Here is a 23,432-nt window from a genome sequence, read left to right on the forward strand (position 1 = left end):
AGGGCGTGATCCTGGAGTCCTGGGATCGCGTCCCGCGTTGGGCTCCCTGCATGGAGCCTGCTTCTCCCTCCTCCTGTGTCTCTGCCTCTCTCTCTCTCTCTCTCTCTCTCTGTCTATCATAAATAAATAAACAAATCTTTAAAAAAAAAAAAAAGACAATGAAAGGCCTCAGGCCATCAAGACACAGAAGATTCATTCATAACCACTAGTTATGAATGCACTAGTGGAGACCCCACATTTGGGCAATTCAGAAACCCAATATAGAAACGGAAATAGGCAAATCAAAGAAAATAAAAGGCAAAAGACCAAACAAATGAGAGGTGACATTTCCAGATGAAAAAAAAACAAACTAAACTAAAAACCTTCCTCTAAACTTTTGAAGCTATCATCTTCACTTCCCTAAGCCTCACCTGAATCAAAGCAATGAGTGGAGAGACTACGATGGTGATGCCTTTGGCCAACAGAGCAGGGAGCTGATAGCAGAGGGATTTTCCTGCCCCCGTGGGCATGCACACAAAGACATCCTTGTCACCTGCAAAAATACAAGACAATGACACTTAATGCTTTCTGCCTAGGGGTACCTGGGTGGCTCAGGTGGTTAAGTATCTCTCTTGATTTTGGCTCAGGTCATGATTTCAGGGTTGTGAGGTTGAGCCCCACTTCAGGCTCTGTGCTCAACAAGGAGTCTGCTTGAGATTCTCTCCCTCTCCCTCTGCCCCTCCCCATGCCCGTGCATGAGCATTCATGCCCTCTCTCTCAAATGATAAGTCTTTAAAAGAAAATAAATACATGCTTCTTGCTTTTTACCTTTTTCCTTCATCATGGCTATTGAAAACTTAATGAGTGTAGGAAAAGCACCTAGCAGTGTCTGGCACACGGAAAGATCTCAATATGATGCTAATTTCCTTCCCATCCTTCCTGTGTAAAGGGTGGGGATTGATCCAGAGAGATTTGGAAATGGGCACAATTTCCAGTAATGGCAATAACCACAAGGGTGAGAAGTCTGAGTCTTTTGGGATATGGACAATTGAATTAAATAGCCATGAAAGTTGAATACTCCTAGATGAGTGGGGATACCTGTGAAGACATGGAAGTGGTATCATTTAGAGGTCTTCTGTTTGTAAGTGTTATGATGTAATTAATGTTACATTGCTGCTTCTCTCTGGACAACCTCCATTTGCCAATACATCTCAGTTTATAACATTATTCCTTCCGGGGAATCCCTGGGTGGCTCAGCAGTTTAGCGCCTGTCTTTGGCCTGGGGCGTGATCCTGGAGTCCCGGGATTGAGTCCCACGTCAGGCTCCCTGCATGGAGCCTGCTTCTCCCTCTGCCTGGGTCTCTGCCTCTCTCTCTCTCTCTCTCTCTCTCTCTCTGTCTCTCATGAATAAATAAATAAAATCTTTTAAGGAAAATATTACTCCTTCCTTCTCTATTTCAGACCCAGGTTACTCAACCTTCAACAAGGAGTTTAGTAGGTTAGTGACTGGATTAGGCTATTCCTGTCACTCTCACTACTGCCTAGACCACAAATAAACATGGATTGAAAATTATGAGTTGGCTTTTTTCTTTTTTAAGATTTTATTTATTTCTTCATGAGAGACACCGAGAAAGAGGGAGAAGCAGGGTCCCTGTGGGGAACCTGATGTGGGACTCGATCCTGGGACCATGACCTGGGCCAAAGACAGATGCTCAATTACTGAGCCACCCAGGTGCCCCTATGAGTTGTTTTCAATCTGCAGCTCTGGCTATGAAATGTAAGAACCAGAACAGCTGGGTGATTCTGCCAATAAAACTGCAAGTTTTAAGGGACGCATCTACAAGATTTCCAACAACTATGGACCAAGGTAGGGTCAAAAGGAGGGTGTTGGCACCCTCTGGCAATGCTACAGTATAGCCAGGACAAATGTAAATGCAGGAAATTTGGCAATGTTACCTCTCACTACAGCCATGGTCGCACTCTCCTGTAAAGGTGTCTTAAAAGAGTCAAACCCAAAGACCTTCTTCAACGTGCTCCGGACTCGACGTTCACGGTCAAAAGGGTGAGCGCTCATCTTAGCGACAGTGGCCAAAAGTTAAGGTAAAGGCGATGATCATACGGTTGCGATGAAAACCCTCTGTTCTGCTTTTTAAATACCGCTTATTTTTTCTCTAGGTAAAATCTCCTTTATCCACTCTCAAGCAACATATTATTTGCACCGAACATAGCTCCAGATGAACAGCGTCAAGCAACAAATTCCTGGGCAATTTAACATCTCCACTTTTATGCTCAAGAAAATCAAAAACACTGAACAATCCCATCCCATGATACAGCACAGAGCTAGAAATCAGATCACGACGAGAAATACAACTGTGTCATTAGAATAATTTGGAGAAGATGGAATTGTTTTTTCTAAGATCCACCTCCGGCTCCCTTTATAAGCGCCGCTATCACGCCCGCTCTCCCCCCTCCGCCCCCCCCCCCAAGAGCCCCGACCTCTTCTTCCCACCTCCCGGAGGAGAGCTCTTCCCTCCTCCCTCTAAGCCCCAGATCCGCTCGCTTCTCCCTTTCCCAGCCGAAGCCTCCCTGTCTTCACCCCCAAGATATCAGAGATGGGCGTGGGCCACCCAGGAGCGAAGGACTCTTGCCGGGCCGCCGCTGCCCGCTGGTCGGGAACTACTCGAAGACCCCCATAAGCCACCCAGATCCTGAGGAGCCAAATTGCTGGGAAATCAGTGTCAGGCAAAACCCACACAACTTTACATCTGTCGCGCAGTGATGACGTTTCGGCACCTCCGGTGCGAGGGGCGGGGCCAGGCGCAGAAACGGCCGTTTTGATTGGCTGCCGGACAGGAACCGGCGCGAGTTCTCCTGGGATAGGAAAAAGTCGCCTTCACGCACGGAAGTCGGCTTTTTTAAGGCATAGGAGTGAAGCTCGCCGGGGTTGCGGGAGAAAGATGGCGGGGAAGAGGAATGTTCTGTCGTCTCTGGCAGTTTACGCGGAAGATTCAGAGCCCGAGTCCGATGGCGAGGCTGGAGTCGAAACGGCGGGCGGCGCGGCTGGTGAGGCGCGAGTAGGGAACTGGAAGGGGAGGGTCAGGTGGCTGCTTGGAGTGCTGGTCCCCTAGCAGGGCGGAAGGGAAAGAAAGAGACGGTCATTGTGCCCCCAGTCCCGGGTCCCGGAGCCGCGAAGCGCGATCGAGGCCCTGGTTGGGACAGAGTAGACGCTTTAGAGTAAGAGTGGATCATCTCCTTCCGTTGATTAGATTGCTCTGCCGACACTATGGAAAGACTTCTCCGTGCCGGGCCTCGTGGGGCATAGGGATGGACGAAGGATGGAGAGGATCCAAAGCTACCTATTCCCTCGGGGTTCATTGTATAACGGGGAGAGCGATGAGTAGAACGTACGTGGAGGGTGATAAAGGTTGTGTCTTTGCATTTATGACTTCGCGTTGGGAATGTGCCCTACACGCCATCTAGGAGGTTTTAAAAATCTGTATACCTGGTCTCGCTGGCGAGGGAGTAATTCATTGGTTTGTGGTAGGATCTGGGCATTTTGTGAGCTTTTTTTTTTTTTAAGATTTTATTTATTTATTCATGAGAGAGAGAGAGAGAGAGAGGCAGAGACACAGGCAGAGGGAGAAGCAGGCTCCATGCAGGGAGCCTGATGTGGGGACTCGATCCCAGCACTCCAGAATCACGCCCTGGGTCAAAGGCAGGCGCCAAACCGCTGAGCCATCCAGGGATCCCTTGTGAGCTTTTTTTTTTTTTTTTTTTTTTTAATTTTTATTTATTTATGATAGTCACAGAGAGAGAGAGAGAGAGGCAGAGACACAGGCAGAGGGAGAAGCAGGCTCCATGCACTCGGAGCCTGACGTGGGATTCGATCCCGGGTCTCCGGGACCGCGCCCTGGGCCAAAGGCAGGCGCCAAACCGTTGCGCCACCCAGGGATCCCCCCCTTGTGAGCTTTTTAATGCTCCTCGGTGATTCCCTTATTTTGTGAGCTGTTAAAGACCCATCAGTGATACTGTTAACGCTACTCAGGTTGAGAATCACAGTGTTAGAAAATGGGAACAGATTTCGTTGGGATCAGAGGGCAGCAAGTTAACTAACATATCTGGGCCTTCCTTTCCTCATTCGAGGTTAGCTACTCTCAGTTTTGTGTGGTGTGTTCCAGTCAGGAGGTTCTCTGGTGTTTCCCAGTAATTTGTAGCATTTCATATTTTTTGTTGTTGTTTGTTTTGGTTTAAACGGAAAAGAAGATTTTTGCTTCTCAAGTAGGTATGATTGGTAGCCCCTCCGAGTGCCCCCAGCTAAAGCTCCTGTTCCTAGGGGAGGACACACAAAAATGAGGGCAACAGAGGCCTGGTCTTGTATGAGAAGACAAGTTTTACTGCCTCTGATAGAGGGTAGATACGCATATCAAAAGAGGTTTTCTGGGACGCCTGGGTGGCTCAGCGGTTAAGCGGCTGCCTGCCTTTGACTCAGGGCATGATCCTGGAGTCCCAGGATCAAGTCCCTCATCGGCCTCCCTGAATGGAGCCTGCTTCTCCCTCTGCCTGTATCTCTGCTTCTCTCTGTGTCTCTCATGAATAAATAAAGAAAATCTTTTAAAAAGGTTTTCTAAAAACATGCAACAGTAGTAATAGAAATAGTAGAGGTCCTCAGCATACTAGGTGAATGGAAAGCATGAAAGAAAGAATTTAGCATTTGGTTTTCTCCCATGTTCTTTTTGATGATTTTATCCACTAAATTCTGGTCTTTCCAAAGGTAGATTCTGAACCTATAGTCGCTTACATGAGACTTAAGACATTCAAAGGTAGTTCTGGCTGCTCAAATCACGGAAATATCGTCTTGCATTTTTGTACGCATTCATTCATTTTTCTTTTTTTTTTTTCCCCCCTCTGTTTCAGAGGAGAAAGGTGGATTAGTATCTGAAGCCTATGGAGAGGATGACTTTTCTCGCCTCGGAGGTGATGAAGATGGTTATGAAGAAGAGGAGGATGAGAACAGCAAGCAGTCGGTAAGTAAATCTGTTCTAATCCAGAGTTGCTCCAAGCGCCATTTTATTTGCCAGAAACCTTCGAACTGTACCAACAATGTTCCATTCCATGGCTAACGTCATTCCCCACCCTTCCCCCACTTTTTGTTTGGTATCAGTTGAGGAAACTGGGTTGGTTATCGGTAGTTCTGTTTGAAAACGAAACTTGTTTTCATCTGGACCATTTTGAATTAACTTTTGAATTGAAATTTGGGGGAAAAGATAGTGGACTATTTTATTTAACTCCGATATCAATGAGTGTTTCGTGTCGTTCCCCATTAAGGGAGTTTATTCCGTTTGTGACAATGCATTTGTCCTAACATTGATATCTGCAGTCAACTCAGTATTTTTAATCTTAGTTGGGGTTTATTAAAATCTTTCAGCTCATTAAAAAGATTAGGGAGGAAAATTTAGTTTCTTATTTGTGATTTGATCCTTCTTAACTTCTTTCTTGACATTTTACTTGGCACTTTTTATCAGAGTGCCCTCAGTTCTTGAGCACAAATCTGGCCTGACATTCAGTATGTACTGGCAACAAAGAAAAGAGAACTGTGTCTTAATTAACCAGAAAGCCTTTGGATACACTATGACCCTGAGTGAGCCTCAGGAGCCAGAATTTAAGTTTGGAGAGAAAGCAAGGATTCAAGCTGGTGCTTAGCACAGTCATCTAAAGTGAAATCTGGCTATTCAGCAATACTTTTAACTGAAGCACTCAATGTACTTTATTATTTGTTTGAAACTTTTTTATGCATTGATATTTAAATATTAGCGTTAAAATAGTTTCTGATTAAACCAAAAAGCGTTTTGTATTTGATGCTCTTTTGGAAGATATTCTCACATCATTAGCCCCACCATTAATGCCAAGAATTTAGAATTGACTAAAATTGTTTAGAAAAGCTTTGCAAATTTTCTTAAGTGCACACATGCTAGCCTAACACTGTATTTTCTTGATAAGTTTGCGTGATGTGTTTCTAAAGTGTTGCTCCATGTTGCTTTGCTTAGAATTTTCATTCTATTTAAGTTTTGTATCATATTCTAGTAAAATCCTCTCATCAGATCCCAATATAGACATTTTAAAAATGTAATCGTATTTGGCTAAGCTATATCACTGACTTTCTGGCATGATTGATTACATTTTAAGGGAATCATGGAGATTGGATTTAAACCTTTGGGCTCACTGGCACCTAGAGGGACAGTGAAATCTCAAAGCCATCAGTATACCTTGTTCAGGTCTCACAGATAATGTTTATATTAGCATCTGGGGTGCTATTTAATGTTTGGGTTAGAGTGTAGCTCGATTGAAAAAAAGCAATTTCAAATGAAACTTAATTTTTTCCTGGGTGTTAAGTTAAAGGCTCTTGTGCATTGGGGTGTTCTGGGAACAGATGTGGATATAGCTACCTAATAGGGTAGCTGATTTTTGACCTTCATTCAGTGATATGGTAGGCTGGCTCGTGTGAGGCCAGCACACACTTTGGAAAACGCCTTACTCATATGGTGCTTTGTGTCAGGCAGGCCATTTGAATCAGGAACAAGACTGGATAGAACAGGTCAGTGACAGTTCTATGAGACCCAGGAAAGGCCAGGTGTGGCTATGTAGTCCTTCCCTGGGTCACTTGCCCTGGTCATGTGACCTGTTGTTGGTATAGCTATGAATGCTCCTGGGCGGAAGTTCCCGGGTGTGGTTGTATGGGGGTCATGCTAGTCTGACTGTGAACAATGTCATGGTAGGTCTGAGTCTGATGTACTTGTGTGTATGAAAGGCAAAGGAAAGGAGGAAAAAAAGAGGTTCATGTTCCAGGTTTTAAATAATTGATATTTCGTTGGAAACCCTATGCCTGCTTTATCTTATGGGGCTTACTCTTACTCTTTTCTGAAACATTGCAGCCTTTTTCCATTTTTGTGTGTGTGATTTTTAATCTCAGGCATTTCCATTGCTGTAGACTATGACACTGCTGGAGTAACGACTTTGAGCTGCTGGTGGTCTTTTCTCCACCCCCACCCCCTCCCCCACCTCCCAGAACATCTCCTTTCCCCCTTCTCTTTCTCTAGTTCTGGGTCATAGGGGAGGGGAGGGGTTCTTGGTGGGATGGCCCAGGCTGGGTACATTGCTCCAGCCCCTAATTATGCATGTGAGAACTCTCAGGCCCGCTTCTTTAAGCTTAATCCTCTAAATTCTTTGTCTTGTAGGAAGATGACGATTCAGAGACTGAAAAACCTGAGGCTGATGACCCAAAGGTATTTGGTGTTGGCTGTGGTGGGGTGGCCGGAAGCAAATGAGGCGTTGTAACACTGTGGCTCGGTTCCTATGTCTGGACCTATGTTGGTCCAGCTAATGCACTGTACAAACCTGTACATTATCCGGGATGAAAGCAGGTTTCTAAAGAAAGGAGGTTACCATGGAGGGAGTCAGCCCTCAGGCAGCTTGGATTTCCAGCCTTGCAGCTAGTGCCATATCTTCAGACTAGAAAGGCGAGAAGCCTTGGCTGAGCATAGCAGCCTACCTGTGCTCTGCAGCGAGGTGAGCTTGGTGGGATCACTGCACCTGCAGGTGACTTAGATGTGGGAATGTTTCTCGAATCAGGGAGTGCCTTTTGTACTATTTAGTCCTCTAGAAGTGAGGAAGGGCTATGAGAGAGGGTCTGACAAAGTGAGGCCTCTCCCCAACTGTTGGAGAAGCTCCTCCTAATCCTTGTATCCCCAGGCTTGTGCCCATCCACTTTTAGGTAAACAGTTGGTCTTTCTGAAACAACATCACCATTTCTGATATTTCCCTCCCGGTAGCAACCGGGAATGATTAGCATTTCCTGTCTGCTCCTTGACCTATTGTGATGATGGTTGAGACACCTACCCCCTTGTGTGAGGTAGGTTTGCTATACTGTATACTGAGCATCAGTACAACTGTGCCTGTTGAGGAAACATTCTTTAGGGAACAACCTTTTTTTTTTTTTTAATTCATGAGAGACACAGAGAGAGGGGCAGGGACATAGGCAGAGGGAGAAGCAGGCTCCCTGTGGGACTCAATCCCAGGATCCCACAATCATGACCTGAGCCAAAGGCAGACGCTCAACCGCTGGGCCACTCAGGTGCCCCACAAACATTTCTTTTTCAAAGAGAAAGTCTAATTCCATCACTCCAGGCCTGGGGAATACAGGCCAAGTTTTGTGATTAAAAGTTGCTTTGAAACTAACTGAAGCCTTCAAGGCAACATAGTAGAACTTCGGAAAATTGTACCAAATTATAATCAAAACAGTAGTATATCCAAAAATATAGCATGAGCTGTTCCAAATTTGAGCTGATTCTGAAATTGGATCGAATTGTGTGCAACCATTGAAATAAGCCCATGATAGGCTGTGGGATGATACAAATAACACATTTACCAAGGAAGAAAGTTTGGGCACCAACATGCAAAAGAGAGAACAAGCTTGAGCCCTAGGTACTGCAAATGCCACTCCCTTCTATGTCAAGTAAGGAGCCCAGGCTTCACTCATCCAAGCATCCAAAGCTGAAGGGCAGACCTGTGGCTTAGGTCAAGCGTGACCATACCTCTGCTTGGGCTTGCGGAATGAAGATGGCCAGTAGTGGTCTTCTGTCTTCATATTTGGGGTGTGGGGGCCTTAGGGCCCATGCACAAGATAAACCTGAGGAGCTGCCAAGTGCTGGAGCTTCAGTGTGGAGGGAGAGGAGGGTGTGTGGGCCCCCAGAGCCTTTGTGTGTACAGTAGCTGGCCTTTGCCTAAAGCTGGAAGGCCTCCTGGGGAAGTTGGCTAGAGAAGTGAGGTACTTCGCTGTCACCCCTTCTGGAATACAGCAAGCTAAACAACAAATCCCCTGAGAACAAGGAAGGACAGCAGGGTTTAGGGGTGTGGGGGCAGAATTGGGAAGATTGTTAATGTGTCTTGTGCCCAGGTTTTCTCAGTACCACGTGAATGTGGCAAAGACGGGTCATTTATACTTAGGCTTTGAGTGGTGTGCTTTACTGTATTTCATTCAGTCATTGGAACTTCAGGTCTGGTTGTGGAATGAGCAGTGTTCTGAAAGTTTCTGTTTTTGGGACAGAACACAGAATCTGCCCTCAAGGTGAATTGTAGTTCTTTTGGCAGATGAATGTGGAAGGGGCGAGCCAGAACTCTCCGGCTCAGATGTCCTTAGGTCCAAAAATCATGAATGTCCGAGGTATCTCCAAGGTCTGTAAACAGTCTTCTGGGCTCCCCATGCCTTAACCCTGGTGCTGGCTTCCTCTCCTGTCTGAGCTGTCATCGGACTGTCTTCAGGCAGCAGCCTCAGACCCCTCCCAACTCTCCCTCTATTCCTGAACTCTTCTGGAATACTTAATTGATTTTTAATATTTTACATTTTTTTAAAGATTTATTTGAGAGAGAGAGAAACCTCCTGCATGCACGGGGAAGACAGAGGGAGGGAGACAGAGAGTCAACAGACTCAACCTGAGGCCCTGTCTCATGACCCCAAGATCACGACCTGAGCTGAAACCAAGAGTTGGACGCTTAACCAATTGCGCCTCCCAGGTGCCCCGACTATTAATGATATTTTTGAGTTCCAAACCTTGAGTTTTTAATATTTTTGCCTTAAGTATGTGAAGTTTCTAAAATAGGATATGTTACCAAATGGACCAGAGGTGTCATTTACTTTATTAGCAAAGAGATTGGTATCATAAACTGTCTTTTCCACCAGATGGCATTCCTTCCTACTTTGGGTTTTTATATATATATATATTTTTTTAAAGATTTTATTTCCTTATTAGAGAGACAGAGCACAAGCGGGGGAGAGGCAGAGGGAAAAAGACAAGCAACTCCCCAAACAGTCCCACAACCCCAACCCTGAGATCACTAATCTTGAGCTGAAGTCATACACTCAATTGACTAAGCCACCCAGGTGCAGCCTCCTTGGCTTTTTAAAATCTGCTTTTGATTTTTTTACCACAGCAGTTCTCAAAACATTTTGGTGTGTGTTTTGTTTTGTTTTGTTTTGTTTTGTTTTTATGATAGTCACAGAGAGAGAGAGAATGAGGCAGAGACACAGGCAGAGGGAGAAGCAGGCTCCATGCACCGGGAGCCCGACGTGGGATTCGATCCCGGGTCTCCAGGATCGCGCCCTGGGCCAAAGGCAGGCGCCAAACCGCTGCGCCACCCAGGGATCCCCATTTTGGTGTGTTTAACACAGTTAAAAACCGAGGATCCCAAAGAGCTTCACTTCATTTTGGTTTTATCTATTACTGTTTACTATCATAGAAGTTAAAACAAAAATTTGAAATATTTGGCATTTTTGAAATATCCATTAAACCCATTATATAGGGGATCCCTGGATGGCTCAGCGGTTTAGCGACCGCCGTTGGCCCAGGACGCGATCCTGGAGTCCCGGGATCAAGTCCCACATCGGGCTCCCGGCATGGAGCCTGCTTCTCCCTCTTCCTGTGTCTCTGCCTCTCTCTCTCTCTCTCTCTCTCTCTCTCTCTCATAAATAAATAAATAAATAAATAAATAAATAAATAAATCTTTTTTTAAAAAAATGAATAAACCAATTATATATTAACATAAGTAACTATATTAGCAAAAAGTAACTATTTCTGAAACCCAAAAACGTCGTGCAAAACCTGGCATTGTTTTGCCATTTTACGGGTCTCTTTAACGTCTAACGTCCACTTTGGTGGACAGCTAGGTTCTCACAACTGCCTCTTCGTTCATTGTGTTGTGATGTTTTATTTTGGTTGAAGTGGTTGAAAAAAAATCTGGCTTTAGACACAGGTCATTGGAAAGAGGAGAATTTTTTTTTTTTTAAGATTTTATTTATTTATTCATGAGAGAGAGAGAGGCAGAGGAAGAAGCAGGCTCCCCACAGGGAATCCCGGGATCACACCCTGAGGTGAAGGCAGCTGAGCCACCCAGGCATCCCAAGGAGAAATATTTTAATAGCCCTCTAGGTGATTGATTGTGGATCCAAGTGGTGATTTCCTAAAAAGTTACTCTCACCATGGAATGTGAACTCTTTATATTCTGCTTTATTCGAGTCCCGTTGGTATGCCTGGCCCTCTGAATGGCTCTCTCACCCAGTCATGAATTCGAGTCCCGTTGGTGTGCCTGGCCCTCTGAATGGCTCTCTCACCTAGTCATGATATTCCATTCCAACTCAGGCAAAGTTGGTTCACTGAGTTGTGCAGATCTAGTGTTTGTTAATTACATTTGTTAATGACCTCACTAATCTCATCAGACAAGCCATTAAGTTTTGGGAAACTGCCCACTGTGGGGAATACACATTTTCCAAGATGCTTATTCTTACCTGATCTTGAATTTTATCATTACCAATAAATAAAATAGAGTTTTCCTTGATGTGACAGGCTTCATTTTTTAGAAAATGTGTGCCAGCTACCCAAACCTGACCAACCTTAGTTGGTCATTCTTTCAAGTAAAAATGATGCTCTATGGAGAAAGCACCTAGATCAACCTGTAATTCCCTCACCTAAGTGCTTTTCTTTGAGGTGTGCAGAGGTGTTGATGTGACATCTCATATCAAACAAAATGCAAAAAAAAAAAAAAAAAAAAAAATGTGTACCCAAGGGTCAAGACTCAGTAAGATTAATCATTTTAAGAAGGATATTCTTAAATGAAATTGGATTTTTTTGTGACTGAGAGTATGCCTACGTGGGCAGCCCAGTGGCTCAGCGATTTAGTGCTGCCTTTAGCCCAGGGCCTGATCCTGGAGACCCAGGATCAAGTCCCATGTCAGTCTCCCTGCATGGAGCCTGCTTCTCCCTCTGCCTGTGTCTCTGCCTCTCTCTCTGTGTGTGTGTCTCTCATGAATAAATAAATAAAATCTTAAAAAAAAAAAAAGAGAGAGAGAGAGAATGCCTACTGCTAAAACTCACTGTAGCTGCCTTGATTTGCTCCAAAGGGCCAGCTTTGTCCACCCTTGCCCCTGTCAATGTAAGCACGGTGAAAAGACAAGGGATACCTTAATATTAGGGCAATAGTTTTGACCTTACAGACCCCCTGGGGTCCACAGATCAACTTTGAGAACCCCTATTTTTCAGAAACTAGACCCTTGGGTTGGGAATACTAAATAGGTGTTTGGTGACTGTTTGCATTGCTCTGGAAGTGTCCAGTGAGCTGTCAGCCATAGGGGGGCCTTGAGCTGCATTGAGGGGTAGAATATCCAGAGTAAGACGAGACAGCCCCAGGGTAGGAAGTTAAGGCTCTGGAGCCAGAGCTCTGTGTTGGAATGCCACCTTCCTTGGGGAAGTCTCTTAACCTCAGGGCTCGTCACCCAGGAAACAAGCATCATAATAAAATATGCCTCATTTACTTAATGTAGATTAACTGAGTAAACGTGAACAGTCAATTAGCTTAATGGTGTCTGGCATGTCGGTGTTTAGTGACGTTAGTTGCCACCACCAGTACGTCCCATGGCTCACCTCCTAGGCTGGTCACTCTGTCGTTGGGCCTGTCTGGGAATAGCGAATTCCACACGTTGAAACTGGAGAGCATTCAGAGGAGAGCAGTCCTAAATGTTGAAGAACCTAGAAACCACATGCCATGAGAAGCTAGGGAGCTAAGAGAAGCAACCGGGAAAGAGCCTGCAGTTGTGTCTGCTGTGTGAAGGTCTGGTCCAGGAGGGGAAGTGAGAGCCACGTGCAGAACTTGAAGCAACACACAAGAGTTACAGGGGACACATTTGCTTCACAAGGTAGTGAGCTCCCTGCTTCTGGACCTTTTTCAGACAAGTTTTAAGAAAGCATTTGTCAAGAATGTTCTAGAGAAACATGGATTTGGACTAACCCCCCAAGTGGTGTCCTGGGAAGGGGCTTGGGCATTATGGATAATCAAAGTTGAGTATCCTTCTCTAACCTCACTTATTACCTGCTGACTTTGGAAAGTAAAAGTGTAGAATACAAAGACTGGGAATTGCCCTAGTTTTTATCAGTCTGATGTTTGGGGTTACCTCTGAGCACAAAGTTCCCCATTTGGGGGTTGGAGTAAGAAATGGTAACTCCAGATCCACCTCTGGGGGGAGCCCTTGGTCCTGACCCCTCACCCTGGGGAGCTAGGATGGAGCTCTGGGGTGCTGAGTTTGCCCCTAACTAGAGAAAAGGAGGTGGCTGAGCATTCCACGGGAAGCAGAATGCCTCAGCACTTGTGTTCCATCGCATCTTTTTTCCTCTAACTTCCAATTTTCTGGTCTCACCTCCGCAGTCAGCGGCCTGACTCAGATCTGATTACTCAACAGAAGGTGGCACTGCTGTCCTAGAAAAAAACAGACCGGAAGTGGCAGGCCTCTGCTCAGCTCTTTACTGTGTGGGGACAGGGGTGCCAGATGGCTTAAGTGTTTCCTCCATCTGTTTGCCCTTGGCATATGGGTTTCCTTTTCCCACTCTCCTTTGTCCGTGTTCTGTGTCGGCTACGCGGGAACGTTTTCCCTTGTTTTTTTTCCCCTGCTCCCACAGTTCCTGTGGATGGAGGTATTTCCACTGGCTTACTGTCTCTGACCCACCCTTCCGTTGAAAACAAACACGGGCATTGATGACCTGGCATGGAAAAGCTGGAGCGGCCCGCTGCCAGCTAACTGGGAGGGCTGGCTTCACTTTTTGGGGTGGGATTGCCGGCCTCCCTGAGGTGCTGCAGTCCCAGCTTTGACCCAGGGAAAGAATCCTCTTGGCCCAAAAAGCAAACATCTGTCAAAACAAAATAGCATCTCTGGGTCAAGGAGGTGGCATCGGGTGGGAGAAAGCACAGTTCCGGCATTTTTTTAAAGGTGTGTATAACCCTAATTACATAAATTAGTTCTTTTTTTTTTAAGATTTTATTTTATTTGAGAGAGAAAGAACATGAGTCAGGGTGGGGAGGCAAAGGGAGGGAGAAACAGACTCCCTGAAGAGCAGGGAGCCCAACATGGGACTCCATCCCAGGACCCTGGGATCAGGACCTGAGTCGAAAGTAGACTCTTCACCACCTGAGCCACCCAGGTGCCCCCCCCAAAAAACATTTTTGAGACTCTTTGACCCTAAAAATAGTGAGGAATTGTGGGGTCATTCCTTTGATCCAGGTTAGTGGACTTGGAGTCAGGAGACCTAGATTGAGCACTGGCTTGGCTCCCCTCCAGCTGTGGGACTACTGGCTCATGGCTACAGCTGCCTCGGTTCATCTGTAATGCCTCCTTTACCAGGTGATGTGACGTGTGTAGACGTCCAGCCCATGGTCTAAAATGCAGTTGTTGGCAGCCAGTTTTAACAAAACTGGGTCTGGTTGGATGCCCTCATCCTGTAGGTCAGAAGTTACCACATTTTCTCGGTTCATGGCACCCTTGGTGTCTCAGGAATTTTTCACAGAACTCTCATAGGCCAAAAGAAATACCTCACAATTAGCTGCAAACAATCAACATTACTCTTCTCACAATTTGGTAGCCACTTGAAAAGGTAACACGTGAATTTGTGTGGTATCTGATAGATGTTGAGTAATGCTGTTTTTCCCTTGAAATTAATTACTTTAGGGCAGTCCTGATGGCCTAGTGGTTTGGCGCCTCCTTCAGCCTGGGGTATGATCCTAGAGACGCGGGATCGAGTCCCACATCAGGCTCCCTGCATGGAGTCTGCTTCTCCCTCTGCCTTTGTCTCTGCCTCTCTCTCTCCGTGTGTGTGTCTCTCATGAATAAATAAAATCTTTAAAAAAAAAACAAAAACAAGTGAAAATGATAAGGGCTTTTTAAAAAATTAATTACTTTATTTATTTATTTTGAGAGGAAGAGAGTGGAAGAGGGTGGGGGCAGAAGGAGAAAGAGAGTCCCAAACAGGCTCCACATCTAGTGCAGAGCTGCCCATCGTGGGACTCGATCCCAGGACCCTGAGATCATGACCTGAGCCGAAATTAAGAGCCAGACTCTCAACTGAGCCAGGCACCCCTGCCTTGAAAATTTTTGTTTTGTTTTGTTTTTTGTTTTGTTTTTTGCCTTGAAATTTTTAAATGTCATTTGTACCTTTGTGAGTTTGCTACAGTTCCTAACAGTTCCCAAACTGGCAGTTTAGGAACTGCGTTGGTAGATTGTCTCTGAGTTCCAGAACACTGGGACTGGGTAAGGTTCTCACCCTCCCCGGAGGCCTGGCTCAGCGTAGTGAGCAGTACAGTGACTGTACCTCACACACTTGAATTCCCTTAAGAAAGTCAAGTGTCTCAGTCACCATGTGTTATGAATTGGCTTGAAGTCTAGAGGAGGGATTTGCGATGGGTAGAGCTGACTCAGTAATCTCCTACTTCCTTTCCTGTCCTCTCCAGCCTCTCCCTGGACCCAGCATTATTATTGATCTTTTCAGGCTTCATTGATCTGGAGCCTGGAAACTGCCTATGGAGCTTGTTTCCGAGGAATTTGTTACTGACTACTGATTTTTAGGAAGAACTTTCAGGAGCCTACCAGCAATTGTACGTGGGCAGCACTTCCAGTTGAAATCCTTCATTCTTTTCATCGACCGTTTAAGGAAAGAGACTCCAGAATGTGTTCTGGCTGTAAATTGTAAAGGATACTTAAGAGGGACGGGCTCTGGGGCTCCTGGGTGGCACAGTTGGTTAAGTGTATGACTCCTGGTTTCGGCTCAGATTGTGATCGAGCCCCACATCGGACTCCATGCTCTGTGCCGAGGCTGCTTGAGATTCTCTCTCTCTCTCTGCCCCTCTCTCCCACGTTCATTTTCTCTTCCTCTCCCTCTCTACCTCAAATAAATAAATTTTAAGGTGGGAAGGCAGGTTGTATGGTGTGGCATAGGAACCATGAGTCTCTTTCCAGCCTTCACGGTGGTTATTGTGTGCCTTTGCATTGTGAGCTTCCGGACAACCCATGCTTGTAGAATGTTCTGAGAATTATTTTTCAGGATAGTACAGCAGAGGTTATCTATTAGAGCATAATGTAGACTTTTTCTTAGAAGTCTGACACCTGATGGGGTTATATGGTACGGTTTTTCTGGTGTTTATCCTATCAAGGTTTGTTTTTGTTTTTATTTTATTGCCAAATTATTACAGTAGCAGGAATTTAATATTTAGTTAAAATATTCCACAGTCCTGACAGTGCATTCATTTACATTCTTCTGTATTTTGTGTTTGCCTATATAACAGCATACATAGTTTGCATCTAGTTTTGTTTCCAACTGAGTAATGAACATTTTCAGAACTAATAATGGGACACAAGTGAAAATTTAAAAGCTAAACACTTAAGAATCGAATGGGACTTGAGTTATATCTCAATGAAACCGCTCTAAGAAAAAAATTTTTTGTCATTGTTTAAATACTATCAAAGGGGAATGATAAAAGGTTGAGATCCAGCTTTTATTTTAGGGGTGAGACCAGTCATTAGCACACTTTTCACATCAGTTCCTGTAGCTCTTCTCAAATGAGCCAGCTAGAATAGAAACCAGAATTAGTACACTGTAGTAGCAAAAACTATTTTATGTTTAAAGTTGTTACTGAGTAAGATTGCATGTAAGCAATTTCTTTTTGATTAGACTCTCTGGTGGACAGAACACATACTGTACTCTTTATGTGGGTCAGAAGAAGTAACTCGTTATTTATTTATTTATTTATTTATTTATTTATTTATTTATTTAATGACTCATTTTTTAAAACTTGAGTTCTCCTCACAGTCCTCATGATTGTTCACCCGTTAAGGGAGGAGGGCTTAGTAGCAGTCAGAATTTGGTAGCATTCCTTCTGTAAGCTCCCAGGAAGTCTCTAGACTCAAGGCCAGGGTGGCGGCACCTGCTGTTAATATGATTAAGTCTTCAGTACCAGCCATTCCACTCAGGTCAACTCAGACATTACTCGCTGGAGCACTGGGGACCCTTGAGCTCTTTCCCCTAATCGTTATAGTTAAAAGGTAACACTTCTGGCTGTCCTCTCCTTAAGTTGAGAGCTTAACTTCTTTATTCTGTGACCTACTATGGAGTCATTCCTGGAAAGGTATTTTTCCTCATTAGTCGTTGATGCTGGCTTTCCCCAGTGGTTGAACCAAAGGCTTCATAGAAACCGTTATTATCTGCCACTTCATAGTCTAGAGGGAGGATATTGGGAAGCAGTGTTACTAGGCTTTGGGTCAGATAGCCTCGGGTTGCAGCATTGCTACTTCTGGGCCAGAAGCCACTTCATTGGATTTTGCCTCGGTTTAGTCCTCTATGAAATAGGAATAATTTTGTCTGCCTAACGGGGTTACTGGGAGGTTGGATGGTATGTGTCAGCTTCTAGTGTGTTGTTGTTCAGAGCGTGGGAGGGAGAATGTACTTGCTCCCTCCATCTTGGTTTTGTCATTTTACCTTCCTCCATGTTCTGCCTCCTATACCTTATGATCCTTTGAGTGCTGATTAGGGAAAAGAAAAAAAAAAAAAAAACTTAGAGCATGACTCACCTAGGACCAGAGAAGGAAATGGCCCTTGACCATTGCTGGATTGGGAGCCATCCACTCTGAACTTCTTGTTGGAAGTTGTAACGTGGCCTTTGAACTGTTGAGAATGCCCAGGCCGACTTAACATTCGAGTTTCCTTGCTCTCACCACAATGAACAGCCGGATGGCGTTCTTCAGTCCTCATTCTTTAACAAGGCAAGGGGTGCCCTTGCAGAAATGGGCATGGAATTTCCATGGAATTTCACGGAAATGAAATGGTCATGGAATTTCCATGCTGGGGAGAATCCATCCCACCCCAGGCTGGGATCTGTAGTTCTAAGTGGTGATCCGATCATTTTAAGTGGTGATCTGATCTGAGTAACAAGACAAGACTGAGATTGGGAGAGGGGGAGGGTGTAGGCTGTAGCTCTTTTTTAGAGGGAAGTAGCTCTTTTGTTGTCCAGATTGAATTCCAACCTAGGTCCTTTGTCTAGCCACCTTCCAAAGAAGGCCTGGCTACATCTTAAGCTGAACACTGCTGGTAGAAATGTAATTGCTGGAAGTTGTGATCTCGTGCAGAGGAGAACAACCATTATTCTCCCTCTGACACACACACACACACACACACACACACACACACACACACACACACACACCCGGCTCCACTGACCTGCCAGCAGGGCCTTCTTGACTGCACTTGCACCAAGTCAACTGAAGCTCAGACTCCCAGAAGCCTCACCCTGTTCCTTTGTGGTTCTTCAGCCAGAAGGAGCCCCTGCATGCCCAGTCGGCCCGCCTTCAGCGTGCAAGCCCCAACATATTTCTCCCCTTCAGGCCCAGATGCCACAGATTACTAACCAAGGTGTGGCTGGGTGCCTCCTTCCCTAGTCAGGATTTATCTTTTTGAAACTCTGTGATGCAGAAAGCAAGCTGCCTGTCCTTGGGGATCCAGCACTTCCCACCCTCATTCTGTGTTCTAATCCTTGTCCCTTGAAATGATGCTGTGCTAAGATTTTGTTCATTTGCATTCCTAACTTTGGAGTTAGGTAAATGTTTTCTAAACCGTGCTTTAAAGGTACTGGCTTTGCTTCTGGACCTGTAAATTGTTAATTCTTCTTCCTGCCAGTATGTAGATGGCAGCCAGTTCACCTTTCCAGTCTCCTGGCTTTCTGGCATCCGTTACTTTTGTCCTACATGTTAATCTTAACACCTCAGTTTGGTGGCTGACCTCTCAGATGGGATAATGCTATTGTAAATTTGTGACCATGTTGAGTTGTGTCAGAAAGACTTCACTTTTCTACCCTCAGACCCACAAAGCTGTTTCCTGTGTCTTTGTCTGGCTCCAAGCCCTTCCACCCTGCCCCAAGTAACAACTTGAAGTATAGAAACACTTTTTATTGGAAAACCTTTAAGAAAAAAATACTACCTGACCCACTACTGAAGGCTTAATTCAAATTCTTTTTTTTTTTTTTTTTAAGATTTTTTAAATTTATTCATTGAGAGAGGTCAGGGGGCAGAAAGAGAGGAAGAAGCAGACTCCCTGCTGAGCAGGGAGCCCAATATGGGGCTTGATCTCAGAACACCTGGATCATAACCTGAGCTGAAGACAGATGCTTAACCAACTGAGCCACCCAGGCACCCCTTAACTCAAATTTTTTATGTAAGATGATCTCTATACCCAAACACACACCCCAGGTATAAGAGGGAGGAATGGAATGGCCCTCTTCAAACATTTTGTACAACTTTCAAGAAGCTCAAAGTCTTCAGATGTCTTGAATCAAATATGAGATTATACTTGGAATAGTCAGATAACAAAGTCTCTCCTTTGGAATGGCTCCTGGCCAGAGCCTTGCATTTACGTTGAAGTCTGGTTGGTTCCATGTGACAGAGCATCAGCACCACGTTGAGCAATATTGGCTTTGTTGAGCTAAATTTTTCAGATAGGGGAAAAAAAGTCTTTTCCTCTTCAGTCTGCAAGGCCAGGTTGAGAGCTAGCTTAATTTGTCTTAGCGGATGCCTGTTTAACCCTTCCCTATAGAAACCTCTGCTTGGGGAACTGAGCCTTCCCGTCAGTAAGCTGGGAGTATAGGTGAGTCCTTTGGATCCAAAGTGGCCCCACCAACTTCCGCCCATTTTTCTGATAAGTTGACTGTTTCCATCCCCAGGCCGGCAGTGTGCCATGGCAGTGACCCAATCCTGGCCAACAGGATACAACTGAAGGAAATGTGCTGGTGACGGGCTTTCTCCAAGGCTCCCCTGTGTGTGTGTTAGGATAAAACAGGGCATAGACACTGGGCATCTATGACACGGAGGGCTGTCCTGTGCAGCATGGGGATCAGTGACTTCTGCTGAGCCTTGGGGTTCCTGATAGTCCTCACTATGCCTTATCCTTGCCCGTTAAACCACAGTAATTTTTTTCGGGAGCTTGGAGGTATTTTGACAGAAGTTCCAGAATTGCTGCTTCTTGGCAACCCGAAGTGGCTCACACATTCATCTCATCTTGATGCCTTCAAGGGGCTTCCTAGGCATACTCATCATTTCGGAAACTGCAGTGCTGTCCGCCCACACTTCATGGCACTGTCTGAGAATCAGATGATCTCCTTGAAGTGCTTAGCATAACACTTACAATTAATTCCCTGAGATTGAGTTGCCCGTTGTTTGGCCCACTGCCTGGTATACAATAAATGCTCAATAAATGATCTATGGATAAGTAAATGAGTTAACTATATAATAATTATTTTTGTTTTGGGATTAGGAGTGACAAGCTAGATTTTTTTTTTTTTTTTAATTCAGTATTGATGCCCCCGCCACCTTCTTCCTTCTGCCTGTCTCTCATCAGCTTTTTATCGCCAAGGCTGGCCTCTTTCTTAGTCCATCTCTGCTGCCTCCCTGTCTGGCATTGAGTCGCACATTGACACTAACTGTGGACTTAAATAGGTCCAGAGTCTGGGGTGGGAACTGGGCTGAGGAATGGACCACTGGCCCATTAGAAAGGAGAGTGTCTCTACATATGTGTGTGTGTTTCATCAATGTTGAGCAATGTTTAAGCACCTGTTGTGGGCATGGCACTAACCTGCAGGTGCTGGGAACATAGTGTTAACTAAGATAGAGCCCAGAATAGAGCAAATGTCCTCATCAGCTGGGTGGGAGTGGGGCGGAAGAAGACTTCCTGGAGCTGAGGACTGAGGCCTCAGTGAGGCTTACTTGCAGCAAGAATAGGGAGGATGTGTTCCAGGGAACGGGCTTTCCCCAGGCCCTGGTGCAGCTCTGTGCTGGGAGGAGGAGGCTGACATGGCTGCAGGGAGTCCCCCAGGGCCTCGCGCCCCAGAGAGGAATCATTGCTAAGTGAGATTTCACCAGGACTTAATAACTACTTGGCCAGTCCCAGATCTGAGAGAATTGAAGGTTTGGAAGGCATTGTTTTACTAATCTGCGTCCCCGGCTGCCACCCTACTTTTAAGAAGCAAGATTACGTCATTTATCAGAAAATGTACAGTCTGTAGCATTCTTCCCCAGCAGTGGGGAGAGGCTGCCCTCTGCCCTCTTCTCAGAGTGCTCTCTCTGAGCCTAAGCTCCCAAAGCTGGGCCGAAAAAGCCACGTTTAGGTTGGACAGAATCCAGCTGCTGGAGGCTGCATTGCTTTGTCTCCATTTGGACACTGGGCCCTTGAGCGTGCTTTGTGGGGCTGCCTCTGGGACGGATTGAAGTATTGTTGGCTGTAAATAAACCTCCATTCTCGCGACCAGGATCTGGTACTTCTCTGCTGAGCAAATCCTCCCAGCTCAAATGGCCGCTTATCCCACGTCATGGAGCCATATTGTGTCTGCTTCCTTCCTCTGATCAGAAGCAGTTTCTGAGTGGCTGGACTTTTTTGTGTTCTCTGCAGAGGGAACCACATTCCAGGTTCTACAGTCCCTGAGAACAGGGTGTCTGTAATGGCTGATGCCTTCTTATGGGTCTCAGACACAGTTGATTAAGGAACCAAAGTTGGACGGGTTCAGATCTCTTGACTTCATGGCCATCCTCTGGGCTGCTGTGGCTACTTCGTGTCCTGGTGCCCTGGTTGGTGAGGCTTTAGGCTCAGGAGGAGCCTCGGGAGGTTAGAGGAGTGCACAGTCAGCCAGGGAGACCTTGCCACAGAATTGGTGTCTTTGACCAGCTCAGCACTCATTTCCCGTGTTCTCACTTGGCTTCTTCAGGAGTTGTGTATTTTTATTTTTTATGTCTTCATTGGACTTGAACTAGACAGCTGAGGTGGTTTACCTGGTCTTTTCTCCTAGGACCTGTTAGATGAGATGCTTTGTTTTCACCTTCCCGGTGAACTGCCGGGGAGCCCCTCAGCCTGCCACAGCTGAAGGCCATGCACTGTCACCTCCAGGTCTGTGCGGGTTTCTGGACATGCCTCCTGGTTGGGTTCCATGCCTCCTGGCTGGGTTCAGGACTTTGACCAACTGAGAATATCCACCTGGAGGCCAGGGGGATGGATTCCTACAAGTCAAGACAGGGACCCCCTGGGTCCTGTGGGTTCCAAAACACCACCTCGGGGGAAGAAAAGGAACAGTGGCTTCTTGTCGCTTTTTACTTGTATCCTCCTAACTGTTCCTTTCAGCCTCCTTAAGGGGATAGAGAGAATCTATGGCAGGTTTGTATAACCGTTGTCCTGAACCACTGGCAGTTTAATAACGTGAATCTTTCATCTCTCTCCTTAGCTCTGTCAGATGTTTTCCATGGGTGGTTTCCAAAATAACTACCATGGGTGCTTGGTTCATTTTGTGCTGAATTCCTGGTATCTGAGGCATGACTGGGAGAAGGGTGTCTCTCTAGGTCTTTGTATTGAGTGTGGACCACCCCTGTCCTCAGGCCTGTCTTCCCAACTGAGGCTGCTTTCATTGGATGAAATTTACCTCAAGGGACAGTTGAGGGTAAATGGTCCCAAAAGGTATCTTTGGGGTATTTGACAGTCATCCTCTCTGATCTCAGCAGACCTACCAACTCTCCTTCATTGCTGACCTTTCTTCAGCATCGTTTGCAGTCCTGGGCTCATTCCCCTTTGAAGAACACTGATGTATGGCACCAGGCCCTTCACTGTAGGGCATAACTGAGCATACTTGTAATGCTCAGGGCAAGAGGTGGGATTAAACTGCTTTTGGATTCAAAAGAACGTCGGTTGTTGGCTTCTTTGGGGGCATCTTGGCCAGGAGTTCCACAGGCTCACACCCCAGCTTATTCATGTCGGAGGACAGAAGAATTACATTCTAAAATCTAACAAGGTGTGACCACCAGGAGGCACAGATTCCCATTGTTTCATTGTCCATACCTAGGAGTCCCGTAGGTGGCAGTGACAGGGAGGAGGAGGATCTGAACAACCACAGATTCCAAAGTTTTTCCAGGAGACCTTTGTGAAAACCTCTGTGGTTTCCAGTCCTTCCAGTTCATGGTGGCTCATTTATATATTCAGTTTTTAGGATTCTCTTAAGGCAAAAGAATCTTCTTGTACTTCGAGTTGGGTCCATGGTTCATAGGTTGGTGCTTTGCATGGAGGAATCACGGAGCTGAATTCCTCTGCAGGGATGGGGAGTGGGGGTTGTTTCTGGGGATGTTGGGTTTGGGGTTGAGTAAGAGTCCATAGCTCCATGGGGCTCTGAGTACGCCCTGGACACGCCCCACCCATGTATGTGCATGTGCGCATGCCTGTGCATGGTAAGAATAAAAAAAAAAAAGCAGAGCAGTTGGCAAATTGAAACCAACTATCAACTTTATCACTTTTTGTGTTTGTGTAGAAAGATTATTTTGAGAGAATGAGGAACCAAGCCAAAAAAGGAAAGACTGAAAGAAAAGAGAACACCTTCCTGTTGGTGGTTTTGCCCCAACATTGCCTTTCTCCCTGAGATGTGACTAAACATCCTCAGCTGAGCCAGGCGAGGACCTTGTGAAATGTGGGAATCCCCACCCCGCCTCACTGGGGGCACAGGCTGCTTGGAGGCCCCTGGGATAGCTCACAGCCTTTCTTTCACCCTTCCCAAGGAACCCTCAGGAGAACAAGTAT

The 23,432-nt window shown here is 45.7% G+C and overlaps 2 protein-coding genes across 3 annotated transcripts in view; one reads left to right on the forward strand and one right to left on the reverse strand.

The window, feature by feature from the left end:
* RECQL5 (RecQ like helicase 5) overlaps positions 1–2,753 on the reverse strand; it is a 37,224-nt gene extending 34,471 nt beyond the window's left edge. Inside the window, exons 1-3 of the mRNA XM_041725276.1 lie at positions 2,587–2,753; positions 1,936–2,063; positions 411–532 (exon numbers count right to left, since the gene is read on the reverse strand). Of these exons, the coding sequence (XP_041581210.1) occupies positions 411–532; positions 1,936–2,053 (240 nt within the window). The 5' untranslated portion in view covers positions 2,054–2,063; positions 2,587–2,753. The remainder of the gene's footprint in view (positions 1–410; positions 533–1,935; positions 2,064–2,586) is intronic.
* Positions 2,754–2,865: 112 nt separating this feature from the next.
* Positions 2,866–23,432, forward strand: part of LOC121473825 (SAP30 binding protein) — a 35,361-nt gene continuing 14,794 nt past the window's right edge. Inside the window, exons 1-3 of one of the 2 annotated variants that reach the window (XM_041726573.1) lie at positions 2,868–3,042; positions 4,894–5,003; positions 7,212–7,259. In XM_041726573.1, the coding sequence (XP_041582507.1) occupies positions 2,937–3,042; positions 4,894–5,003; positions 7,212–7,259 (264 nt within the window). In that variant the 5' untranslated portion in view covers positions 2,868–2,936. Of the gene's footprint in view, positions 3,043–4,893; positions 5,004–7,211; positions 7,260–23,432 lie in introns of both variants that reach the window. The other variant, XM_041726574.1, reaches the window with a different exon arrangement.

The sequence above is a fragment of the Vulpes lagopus genome, chromosome 12, assembly GCF_018345385.1.
Source record: "Vulpes lagopus strain Blue_001 chromosome 12, ASM1834538v1, whole genome shotgun sequence".
NCBI lineage: Eukaryota > Metazoa > Chordata > Mammalia > Carnivora > Canidae > Vulpes > Vulpes lagopus.